Below are 12,698 nucleotides of genomic sequence, written 5' to 3'. Positions count from 1 at the left end.
TTAAAATTTGCATTAGTTGAAGATGCAAGACAAAGGTCTTATTAATTCACATTTCTTTCTTACAGTGACAAGACATGGAATCATTCATTTACTCAGCATGAATAAGAGGATTCAAATGACTACAAGGATACAGATACACAATCAATCTATCAAAGCTCAGAAGACATCTTCAGTCATAGTAAATCCAAGGTAACAAGCTACTAGCTAGCTTAATCCTCCCTGCTAAGAGGTCATGCATTTTCTATTCTCTATTGTTTAAAGCACATGTACAAGTAGCAGTAGCAGTTCAGTAAGTCACAGTAATTTGTACACCTAAGCTGAAAGTTCAGGCAAATTTTAGTAAGATTTCATTTTTGAGTATGTTGCATCTCAGGCTCTACTGCAGATGACCAGACAATAAGAGTCAGAAGATCAGATGAGTAATACAAACACTAAAGGACTAAGTCATCTAAGACTGTGCCTGGACAGACACACAGAATGTACAACAGTAACAAGAGTCTGTGCAGGGCTGCTTCCTTGCATATTTCACATAACAGAGCTTCTGAAGGCTGATGCTACATTTAGCTTCGATGACAAATGAGGATGGCCACTCCACTCTACATGCTAGATTTGTCTTTAAAGTAAGTCACCTTGTGACAGCCACCATCATTAGCCCATTCAGTGAAAGAGTTCAGAGACCTCATTTTTTCAGCCTGAGGTAACCTTCGTAAACTACCTTTGGAAAGGAAGCATCTGCCTAATGTCCTGTGACTTTTGTGTTTCAGCAAAAGCAGACAAACAAAACAAAGCATCTATCCAAAGTGCACGGCACCCTTAGGCAGAAGGGGCACTTAATGTCCCCGTTCTTCCAAGGGAGAAATTGCTCGGTAGGCTGGACCTCTGCAGGTCGTGAACACATTGATAGAACAGAAACATCTGTGTAATAAGGGGATGTAAAACATGGGGAAGGGAGCCCAGCAAGTTTCAGACCAGAAGCAATCTATAAACAGCAGCAGCTAGAAACTGGCAACCAGGAATGTTCCCGAGTGTTTTACTAATGGCTATAGCTTCTTGGAAATCTTAAAGTCAAGCACACATCATGCTCTCTCTCACAACAGTTGCCAAGGAGGATCTGATAATGGGTTACACATCCAGAATGGCACACATGCACTCTCTAAAATGTATCAGGTGTCATTTTAAGACAGCATACATGCACTTGTGAGAGCAATCCATATTCAGCAGGATTTGTTATACTATTTAGCAAAAGACTCCCATATTTTAAATTAACGAGCTGAGGAAATTACTAATCCTAAAAGCTTGGAATTTTCAAGAACACAGGTATTCTCCATGCTCTTTTTGAGGAAAACATCTTGGACACACCTGTGATTTTATTCAATGCAGTGTCAAACACAACAAAAAAGTTCCTGAAAGCACCTGGTGGGAATTACTTATTTGTAGGCTTTGTCTAGCACTGCCTGCTTTAAAATCAGTGTGTTCTCCATCTGTATTATCAGTGACTAAAGTTGTATTGACTTGACACATTACAGTTTGCTATAAATGTGTGTTTAGCATTCCCTAGTACAAATATTTCATTGGGAATACAAAAAAACCCCAAAACCTCCCAAAATATACATATACTGTGTTTTGAAACTTCTTTAGAACATCCAAGAACACTGAGCATGATCTTTAATATTTATTACATCCTATAAAGACATAACCCAAGATTGTATTTACTCTGACAGACTTCACCAGCATATGGGCTACCACATTAAGACTGAAAACTGCACAGGGCTCTCCATATTTTATTTTACACAAGTAGTAACACGGAGTAACATCATCTTGTACCAATTTGTTCAGAAACACACGATTAATACTACAACATCTTTTCTCAACAGAAAAAAAACCCCACATTAACATCTCGCTACTCATTTTCCACCTAGGAGGAAAAAGAAAAGGAAGACTTACTAAAACTTCACTGAAGAAGCCCTTTGAGATCTAGATTTCCTGTCTCCTACCAGAAGTGACTTTGGTGAAATTTCAAGTAACAGGTAACCTAATTCTGGCAACTACACTATTTCACTCACACCGAGTCAAATATTCTTGATCTTGCAGCTAGGACAGAGTGAGGGGGATATTTGATGAATGTCGAATGTGCGTGGCTCTTGTAGTTCTCAGTAGGAGCTATCCATCATGTAGAGGACAGCATGAAATCCTTTGGGAAAGCAGGTAATCATGAGTATGTGCTTTACATCTGGTTTCAATTTTATTTATTTATTTTTACACTCAGACCTCTTACAGTAGCAAGAAAAAAAAAAACAGTTCAAAAGCTACTGGAAAAGTCAAACCAGATGCCACCTTTGAGTAGTTTTTCATGAATTTCCATATACTCTGAAAAGAGAATTAAATTCAAAGCTCACTAAACAGTTTCTTGTAATATCTCATTGAAGTCCTTAACTCAACTGGAAACAGGACAGTGATAAATCTGTAAAAATTAAGTGTAGGAATTTAGGAAAAAAAATCCTGAACAAAAAACCTGAATATAAAAATTTTCCATTTCCTCACCTGTTCTACAGCTGGTTTGTCTGAAGACATAGTTATTAAAAAGAAATTTACACTTACTTGAACTAGGATTCTTGGCCTCTGAGGGGATGGAAAAGGAACTTTGTGCATGAAATGAGAAATGTGTCTAGAGGAAAAGAAATATACTGATTTAGTAGAAATAAGCTTAAACTGCTTTACTTCAAGACAAAATTGTTGCCAGTAAGAGAAGTTATATGGAAATGGCACATACTTATTCAGAAGTCAGAGAGTAAAAACCCAACATCCAAAGCCTACAGAGATATTTTGACCTGTAAAATCGATTTTTCTACTAGTGACAACCAAAATAGTTCTCAGTTTTATTAACTGATTACAGTTTTAGAACTTCTCTAAGTGTAAGAGTTCCACACAAGACACACCCTCACGTTAAAAGAATGCAATCATTAGAAACTCAGGAAGAAATTGATAAACCATCACAAACTGCATGCTCAGCACATACTTGATTTCTGCAACTCTCAGCATTACTATGTCAGACAATGAATCAAATTTTGAAGAAATGGAGACAAACCCATATTTAAGGATTGATGTCTACAGAAGATTCATCTTACAAAATTCAAAGCTATGTATTTCCTACACATATTTCAATATATTTGCATGTTACATCATTAGATGTATGTAAAAAAGAACTATTTGTACTGTGTTTAAAATGTTGAGTACTTGTACTAGGTTTAACTATTTGTTGCAGTTCTGTAGTCACTGTCATTAATCAGAAGCAGTTTTGTGCCTCTTGTTCACCACTCCTCAACTGGCTTCCCTTGTGTCTGCATCAATGTCTGTGCAGCCACGTGGCAAATCAGAACAGGAAAGGAATCAGGCTAACAATGGATTTGGGGTTTTGTCTTTATTACTAGTGTACAAAAATGGTGGCAGAAATATGGTACATACAGCAAACATCAAGGTCTGCAGCCTGCAGATGCAGGGCTGACTGAAAATGGGCAAGCACACATTTCTCTCTGAGCTTTCATCAGCATTAAAACAGCCAAGGAAACTAGGCTACACTGTATTAACTTCATGTAAGATAGTGCAGTGATATTTAATTAACCACAGTAAACTCTACAGTCAGTTTACAAATCAGAGAAATCAGAATAAGCAAATAAATCTGCACAATAAAAATTAATAAAACATGATATTTACTGTTCAGTTGGTTCAACTCCAAAACTCAAAACCCTAAAACAGTTCTCAGCTTAAAATAATCTTTCAATTATCTGACATTTACACTACCAGAATTTCAAAACAAGTATAGTAGATACAAAGAGGAATAATGAAGTGGATAATCAATCACAGAAAATGCTTAATCCACAAAGTCAAAGTCTCATAAAAGTTAATGTTGAAATTTAATAAGAAAAGCCTGATATGTAATAAAATAAAGCAGCAAAGAGTGCATTTGAAAAGTGATGGATTAAAAAGCCTATAACTGTTCAACGGTGTGAGGCATCAATTACAGATATCAACCACTTCCTGGATGTATGGATTTCCTCTGCATTTTAAATTTCAAATCCTTCATGGAAGAAGAAAATTAAGTTTATTTATCTCAAATAGAGGCAGATTACTAGCAGGGAAAAGATTAATTTAAAAAAAAAAAAAAGAATCAATCTGCTCTATTTTCTCCCATCACACAACAAACAGGCATTTGGGATAATAAAAAACTACACATGTCATTCTGCTAACAATGCATGCAACAATAAAAAAGGATTTATAATCACTAAGCTACAGAGTGCAAAGCTAATTAAAAAAAGCTTTCAGAGACACCTTTGCGTGCTCTTAAATCACAAATAAAAATCGAGGCTTTCTCCAGAAGTAGCAAAAGTTCAGTTAGTCGATGGAGAAAAGTGTAACCATTATATTAACATTTGATGACTCACGTCAAAAGGATATTATAGGAAACTTAAAAGGAAAAGATCTCCATCAACTGCAATTACTGTTATGATAAATTCTTGAAAGTACTTACTTCTCAATGGGTAGGACATGTGGGCCAGAAATGGAGTAACGATACAGAAAGGTAAGAAACTTCTTGAAAGCATCAAAGAAAGGCCAGTGAGAGAGTAGACAGATGCATTTATTTGTTTGAACTGTTCTGCATGTGTCTGACTTGCCCTCAGCAGCAGCTGCTAATCCCAGTTGAGATTTTTGTTTCTCTGTGAGATTCTCTTCAGGATACAGTTCATAAAACTGAATAGCAGCACCATATACCTGCAAACAACATTGATTTCAAGTCAATAAATCCGCCTCAATCTTCAAAGCAATCTAACGAACCCTAAACATGCAAGGAAAAATCAAGTCTATCTTATTGCTTGAAAAGTTACATTAATGCACCACCTTTGAAACAATCTATTCTGGAATATTCCTATGGCTGAGAAAACCCAAACTGTCTCTTATTTAAAACACTTAATGTCATATGACAAAGGGTAATTCATGAAACGATTTAAGTGAGAGAAAAATAAAGATTATACAGAGTAAAACTACAGTCAACTGCTTCTACAATTGCCTTGAAAGCTATTTTAGGAATCCTTTATAAGCAACTCAAGGCTCTATTTGTCTGACATCCAATTTACTTTTTAGAACAAGTGTATACACATGAGGTTGTTTCCACACTTGCACGTATATGCAGTCAGAATTTTTATAGCTCTCTAGTTTCAAAGACTACACACTGCTGGAAAGCAAAAGAATACAAGTTTACATGATCAATAGTCCAGCAACAAAGTAAATCATGTCCAAGCTAATACATTCAAGTCTGTCTGTGAAAATATGCATTCGCATCATCCCGTTGTAATAAAACAATGCGATTCACTTAATTATTAACAATGATTTCTATGTTTAAGCTTTCAAAATACCTTTTCTGCAGAAGCTCCAGTTAGTACAAATGTAGAAAAAACGGGGAGAGGGTATTTACTGTTAGACGGCCAACATTCAATTGTTGCACCCATAGGTAGACAAAAAAGAGGCACAGATTCTGGTAACGGGAATGATTCGTAATCTTCTTGAGGATATCTGCATATTAAACCTAGAAAGGCAATTTGTAAAGAGGAAGTTATGTAAGGAACAGTAGAAACACCTATAACAGCTCCTTCTATAAAAAATGCCCAGAAAAATCATGTATGGGCATACACTAAATTCAGAAGACCAGTAAAGCTATAAATGCTTAGGCATAGTGGATAGTTGGAGAGGGGCAGCATGCTTCCAGGGCCTAAGGAGAAATCACCTGATTAAAGCACTGAACTGAAGCCCTACCTATTATTCATTCCCAAGTTATCCTTTCCTGTTCACAGGCTGTATGCATCTCAGCTATTATTGCAATAGTTCACATTCATCACTCGTATGAGTAAAGATTTAGTTTAAGAAACGTTGCCCTGAGTAATTGAGAAGACTGAGAATTATGAAAACAAGAACTCTGGACAACAAAAGTTTCCTGAGAAATCTGATGTGTTAGATATTAATTATTTTCATATCCATAGAATCCAACCAATGAATTATGCTGAGGGTTCAGCTAATGTGCCATCAGATTAATGTGTTTAGACTTAATTTTAAGCCTAGCTGTAACCATGAAGTTCTGAAGTAGAAGCTCTTAAAATACAGGTTTTCATTTACATCATTGAGCTGTAGCAATCTACCCTTTCTTATTGCCAACCCACAGGGCTCAAATGGAGCACAAACAACGTGTGAGGGGATTTAGGATTTCTCTGCATTAGAGAACACAATCACTACACATCCTTTTCTGGCATACAGTGAAATATTAATAAGCAAAAGGCAGTGACATTTTTCCCCTCAATAAGCAAAATTTGGTGCAAGCTACTACCAGTATTGTCCACCTTTTAGCTAGTCCTAAGCTACTGTTGTTTACAAAGAACAGCATCCCAAAGGGATATAAATTAAAGCCCAAGTCTGAATTATGCTCATGACTTACATTCAAACAAAATCAGGGTTTGAAAATACCCCAACAAACCACCAACACATTTCACAGAGCCACAGCAAATCTAATTCTGTCTTATAAATAAAACAACAAAAATTATACACAATCCAAAAATACTTCAAGAGCTCAATGCCACTGATGTTCAGGGCACTGTGGAAGTCTGCAAGTGTTCTTCAAAATGTTTCTTAAAGGAAGTGATCACAAAAGTGAGTGTTGCAGTATTTTCTTCTGCATATATATACACACACACATTAAGAGACAGCTTAACTGAGGTGGGAGACAGAGATTTGTAGGAACCTATCAAAACACAACCGAGCTTCCAATTAAATGCAAATTTTAACACAAAATGGTCATGATCCATAATTATAAGGCTTATTTTAAGACAAAACTCTAAAAGGATTCTTCAGGGAAATATTCTTTTGGGTGATTCTCTTGGGGGGTTGGACTAGATGATCTCTGGAGGTCCCTTCCAACCCCTACCATTCTATGATTCTAATACCAAGGAAAATCTCTTTGATACATAATTCTTAGCTAAAAAAAAAATCATTACAAATAAGTCTGTACATTCTGAATTGAAGATAAAAAGGTGAAATTGTAGTTACATACCAGCTTTATATGATATGGTGTTGGTTTTTGCCACAGACTTTTTGTAACATAAATATACTGCTGAACCCCACTGTAAAACAAGAGAAATTACTGGATCATGTGATGAAGTATAACAAAAGGATGTAACAGAAAAGAGAGAAGGAAAATATCCTCTTCCTTGTTTATAAAGAACCATATCTATGCTCAGAAACACAGAGCATCAGTATATATTATTTTCGGGCCTGCCACACTATCCTTTTTGACAATGGCCACAGACACAACTGAAAGAAAAGTACTGTGTTAGCTCTGAGCTAACCAATGCATGGCAGGGTCAGCCTGACCTCTAAACCAGCACTAGTTTATAGGCTGAAGCAAGACATCTATAAATTCTTCTCTAAAACATTTAAGGCAACTACAGATGTTTAAATACCATTGCCATCCATATAAATATTTAAGCCTTTTCTTTAAAGCTTGTTAAACTTCTGGCTTAAATGTGTATATAGACAGGTATTCACACAGACATGCTCACATTGATGTGTATGTACACTCGGAGTGTAGTGCTTCTGTTACTGACTACATTTGTGTATCACTTTAATGCTTAACAATTTTCTTTGTGCCTGCATTTTAATTCCAATCACACTAATCTTTAAGACTGATTCCTTATTCCACTTGGGATTTCATAGTCCATGAAACACTGCAGTACTAGGCTATAGTTATTGCAGTTTCTAGACAACAGCTGCCATTCTGGCATAGTTTATGTTTTAAATGTTTTTTAAGTTCTTAATTTCTTGACAGGAGAATAAAAACCATGGGAAGTCACAGAACTAAAGAGACCAGCACCCTTTTAGGGCACACAAAACTTTTATAGCTTGGGAAAAAGACACATCAATTTCCATGAGACAGCACCTTCCATAACCCAGTGCAGGGCTGAAAGAACTGAAAACTCCGTTTGGTAATGTCCACATGTATTCATTGAAAGGCAAGTACAGAAAAATCTCCACAATCTCTTTTGCATGATGGTATTTGTGTATATGGTCAGCGCTCTCATCAGCACACTGACTTCTGAGGACCCTACAAAAGCCAATATATAGGGCTGCAGATTCATCCAGGGGACATCTAAATGTTAAGAAGTGCTATGTCACCTGTGTAGTTCAGCAGATACAGAATCCCCATCACAACATTAAAATCGGTGTCAGAAACAGCCATGTCTGTAAAACCTCTGATTATACACATGGTGTCATAACAAGTCCTTCAGGACTAATCCAAAGCTGTTGAAGTCAGCACTGAGAAGTATATTTACTCCAAGACTTCCAAAAAAACCCTCTGTTCCAAGCAGGAACAAAGATATGTAACCCTTCAACTCTTTGAAGATGTGATTTATCTTTGCAGAGTGCTTTTTCACCGAGTACTCTGAGAGCCATCACAAATATTCCACGAACTTTACATCATTGAATATCAAGTCTTCAAAATGCAGATTATGAACCTTACCATACTATTATTAAGGTTCTTGTCAACCTTGCAGAATGTATGTGGAGGGGTTTCTCCTTTACTTGGTATGATGATACATACATCCGTAACGGCCAAGGTGTTCTGTGTCATGTTTTCGGATGCTCTTCGGTAAGTGATGTACACTCTTTGTGATGAGGCACTGCCACTAATATTAGCAGGCCGTCCATATGGAGTAGTCTGAATTATTTCACAACCTTGCTTTACTCTTTCTTTCCCATCATACAAAACCCTAGTTAGAATAGGATGAGCAAAAGTCAGAGGGCATATCTTTTCTAAAACACTCTGAATGCTAATACTCCACTAAGAATTATAACTGAAAAGTACTAATTTAACAGCAGCTCTTGTGCCATCTCTGATCAAAACATCTTTAGTGACAAGTTCATGTTACATCAAATTGCATTCTAACACATGATGAAGCTATACTAGTTTTCCTCACATATAACTGCCTTTAAAGGCTTTGTTTACTGCAAAACAGTGTTATTTTCAAATCTATTAAAAGTTCTTTGCCTGATCCTAAGAACGTCATGCAACTCATCTCTTTTCAATCTGTATTAAATAGGCTAAAGCGTCTTATCTCAATCTGAATATATACATTGAAAGTTATAAATAGTTTTGAAAACTCCAAAATGCAAGGGATTACAGTTGTCATTAAAATCCACTCAGCATGCATTTTCCCCACCATACTGGGTTACAGTATGCTCAAGTCAACATCACCTTCTGGTTCAGAGTTCTGCCTTATATTTAAGTAGTATGACATTTCAGTGAACTTGATTTTTCTTACTAGTCAAATAGAGCTGCCAAAATCACCCACTGGAATTGAAAAGCCACTCACCCCAAATCTGTAAGTGGGGGTTTATCCCTTCCTCGACGGTAACAAAGGTATATTTGCGGTCCTACAAGACTGCCATTATTGAGATCTGCAGAAAGTCCTGAGGGAGTAACATCTATGCATTTATATCCCTGAGGAACTTCCTCCCCCAGAGATTTATTAAGTACTGTTACGTCTGTAATAGGTTCTTTTGGTTTAGCAATTTTATGGCAAGCATCATTGAAGTGGATTTCTTCCTCTAGTGGTTTTGAAATATCCGTTAATCCTGCGACAACAAAGTAGTCAGCAACACGAGCCCCTTTGTCTTCCATCTTCCATTACAAGACGTTATAACTGGGAAGAGAGAAATACATCTCAGGAAATGGAAGAAATACAGGTAATTGCAATAACATAAAGGAAAAGACAAGAGATCCATCGTCAGGTCACGGAGCGCTTCTTGTTTGTAATCACAAGCATTCCAATTTGAAATTCTGAGCCACAATCACGTGAGTTGTTAAATCTTGGAATGGAAAATCCAAATGGCCTGTTTTTAACTTACACACTACAAGAGCTGAACCAACAGGAACAGTAACTTCAAAATGCTGAGCAAAGTTTTGCAAATAGTTCATTACTTTAAGCTCCCGGTTGAGCCAAAAAGCAGTTCTGTATTTTGCATATAGTCTATTGCCACGCTCTGCTCACCGTGATAATGGATCTTCTACGGCATGATCTGCAATTAATTTGCTTCCTGAATACTAAACTTTTATGCAAATGTTGTCTTGATTATTCTAAAGATACAACTGTAATATCTGCAGTTATCTCACCCTGTAAGATTTTACATCAGATACCAAGGTCAGATGTTCTTGGTGTACTTTTGCAGGCTAGAAGTTGATACCGTTTGATTTTAGAATGTTTTGGAGCTCAGATCCTCAATATGCAACCCATCCATAGCCAGCAATATACCAGCTTTTAAATAAAGCATTTAAACCAAATCAGCCTTCAATGGATTACAGATCTCTGTGAACCAAACATATTCAAGACCACATAAAGTTCTTCATAATGACAAGTAATACAGTCCTGCTGCTCCAGCCAAATTGTGACAGGAAATTACATTCTTTCTTCCTGAAACATATTGATAAAATATTCTTTACATATGAATTCTTTCTCCATGGTGGAGGGTTTTTTTTTTTTTGCAGTGTTTTAAATTAACTTCAGCACAGGACAAAGTAATATCTGTAGGATAAAAAGATGGCCTTACACTACATATGATGGCAGCATACTACGTATTAGGAGGTTGTTCCCTCTTCACCAGAGACTCTTGAATACCTTTGCAAGTCACTTAAATCCCCTCCCTTATTTAATAGCTTGATTTTGCAGATAAATGAAATACTTTCCACTCTTCCATGGAATATTGAGAAATGGGCTAAAAATGTTTATCCATACATGCTTGAACCTCACTAAAGTAGCTTCAGGAAGTTTACTGTCATCAAGTTCCAGATTTTTAAAACCAGACAAGCGATTTAAGACTCTCTTTTGTTGAATTAATTTTGTTTGGGTATAAAACTTTATTGCAAGAGAAACTGTTACAATGTAGGAGTTTCAAGTGCTTGTTGACCTTCAGGAACTCAACAAAGAGAATTTAAAACAGTTTAAATGGTTAGTACAAGGCTTCGGTTTTTATGCCACCTTTATCTCCGAGTTAGAAAAATATGAAGTTTTGGTTTATTTCTTTTCTCATTAGCTCTGCTTCATAAAACTACAAACATTTCTGCAGAAAATAACATTTTAGTAATCAAAAATTATACAAATTATGGCTGTTAAAATTGTAAACAAGTCTTACAACTGCAGTACACTATTCCTGATTAATTAGCCAAGGCAACATTACAAGATACATATATGCATACACACACACATTGTGCTGAAGAATCCTACCTATCTCAAAATTTAAGCCTCCTTCTTTGTTATTTTATACTAAGTTTATACCAAAAGTCTTAAATTCAAACAATAATTTACTTGCAAAAGCACTTTCAAGAAAAAACTGGGACAAGTTCTCCTCATTTGGAGCCAGTTAAAATTAGAATTCCCTACCTACAAACAGTTGCTATCACACCAATTTGCTTCCTAAGGTTACAGCAAGTAATAGACAAGTCAGCAAGGCTTTCATAATTTACTGCAGCTTTTACAGAAAGGAGAAAAAGAAAAAGGTGTAGCTGATGATGCATCTTCCCTTCAGATCTTTGCCTTCAGATCCAAAGGCCTGCAGCTAAAAATGGGATATAATGCAGAAGATATCAAAACAATTCAGTGGCATTTTATTCAAGCCAGCTTAGACTTGACTAGAGCTATTGTGATACTCAAATTTTCAACATCTGTTTATTGTGAGAGCAGATTTATGCAAACTTTATGTTAACAGACCCCAGAAAGAAGGCACATGTGAGCTAGTTCAATGACAAATAATCATTCTGTAGGAAGCAATTTCACATCAACTGCTGAGTTTGAATAATTTCCATAGAGACTCTTACCATGAAGGTATTCCATAGCATGTTATAATTTTGTACATCACACAGTATTGCAAGTCAACTTCCAGACAAAAAAAAAAAACCCAACTGAAAATAAAACCCACAACAGAAACTAAGTCACACTGCACAAAAGTGTTGCTTGAAGCAGCAGAACCCAGGTGAAATTTGATAACAGTAACAATGCTACATTGAGAAGCAGCTACTATTGCTTCTCTGCACTTCAGTTATGCGGTGATGAAAGGCCGTGCTTGGAAGACAATGCCATGGGATCGTGAACATAAGCCCTTACAGAAGTCTCTGGAAACAAGTGCAATATATGGTCATTGAGCCTCTCATAAAAATGACTTCCAATGGATCACATATAACTAATAACACTATAAATTAAACACCATAAACATCAGTAAGAAACAAAATATCCTTGCAAACAAACTGACTTGTAAGAACATACAAAAAACAGAGGCTTTGCAGTTCATGACTATATAAATGCAGGAGAATTGTGGGCTTTTTGCCATTCTACAACTATGGGAACTGGGGAAACAATCAGAATATCCTGCCACGTATCCACAAACTATTAGCTCCATCTCTTTGCTGAAAAGACAAAGAGCAAACTTAGTTTCATTGTTTATTTAATTTAACTTCAGTATCATTGTATTTCTTCACAAACATTTAGAAAATAATAATTAATTTTCACTGTGTCACTGCTGTTGTAATTCACAGGTGCTGGCATTTCAGCAATGATGCAAAACAGATCCATCTGAAAAAGTTGGCTTTGTGATCTAACACTATAGATTTA

General features: G+C 36.2%; 1 protein-coding gene across 3 annotated transcripts in view; it reads right to left on the bottom strand.

Annotated features, from left to right (window-relative positions):
- The window catches only part of DENND4A (DENN domain containing 4A), a 54,003-nt gene that overhangs the window by 31,019 nt on the left and 10,286 nt on the right, over positions 1-12,698 (bottom strand). For 2 of the 3 annotated variants that reach the window (XM_061998971.1, XM_061998972.1), the window contains exons 3-8: positions 9,411-9,740; positions 8,558-8,807; positions 7,091-7,160; positions 5,409-5,578; positions 4,526-4,767; positions 2,599-2,665 (exon numbers count right to left, since the gene is read on the bottom strand). In XM_061998971.1, the coding sequence (XP_061854955.1) occupies positions 2,599-2,665; positions 4,526-4,767; positions 5,409-5,578; positions 7,091-7,160; positions 8,558-8,807; positions 9,411-9,718 (1,107 nt within the window). In that variant the 5' untranslated portion in view covers positions 9,719-9,740. The remainder of the gene's footprint in view (positions 1-2,598; positions 2,666-4,525; positions 4,768-5,408; positions 5,579-7,090; positions 7,161-8,557; positions 8,808-9,410; positions 9,741-12,698) is intronic. The other variant, XM_061998973.1, reaches the window with a different exon arrangement.

The sequence above is a fragment of the Colius striatus genome, chromosome 7 (genome assembly GCF_028858725.1).
Source record: "Colius striatus isolate bColStr4 chromosome 7, bColStr4.1.hap1, whole genome shotgun sequence".
Taxonomy (NCBI): domain Eukaryota; kingdom Metazoa; phylum Chordata; class Aves; order Coliiformes; family Coliidae; genus Colius; species Colius striatus.
The sequence above is the reverse complement of the archived record's forward strand: the minus strand, read 5'-3'. Positions and strand labels throughout refer to the sequence as shown.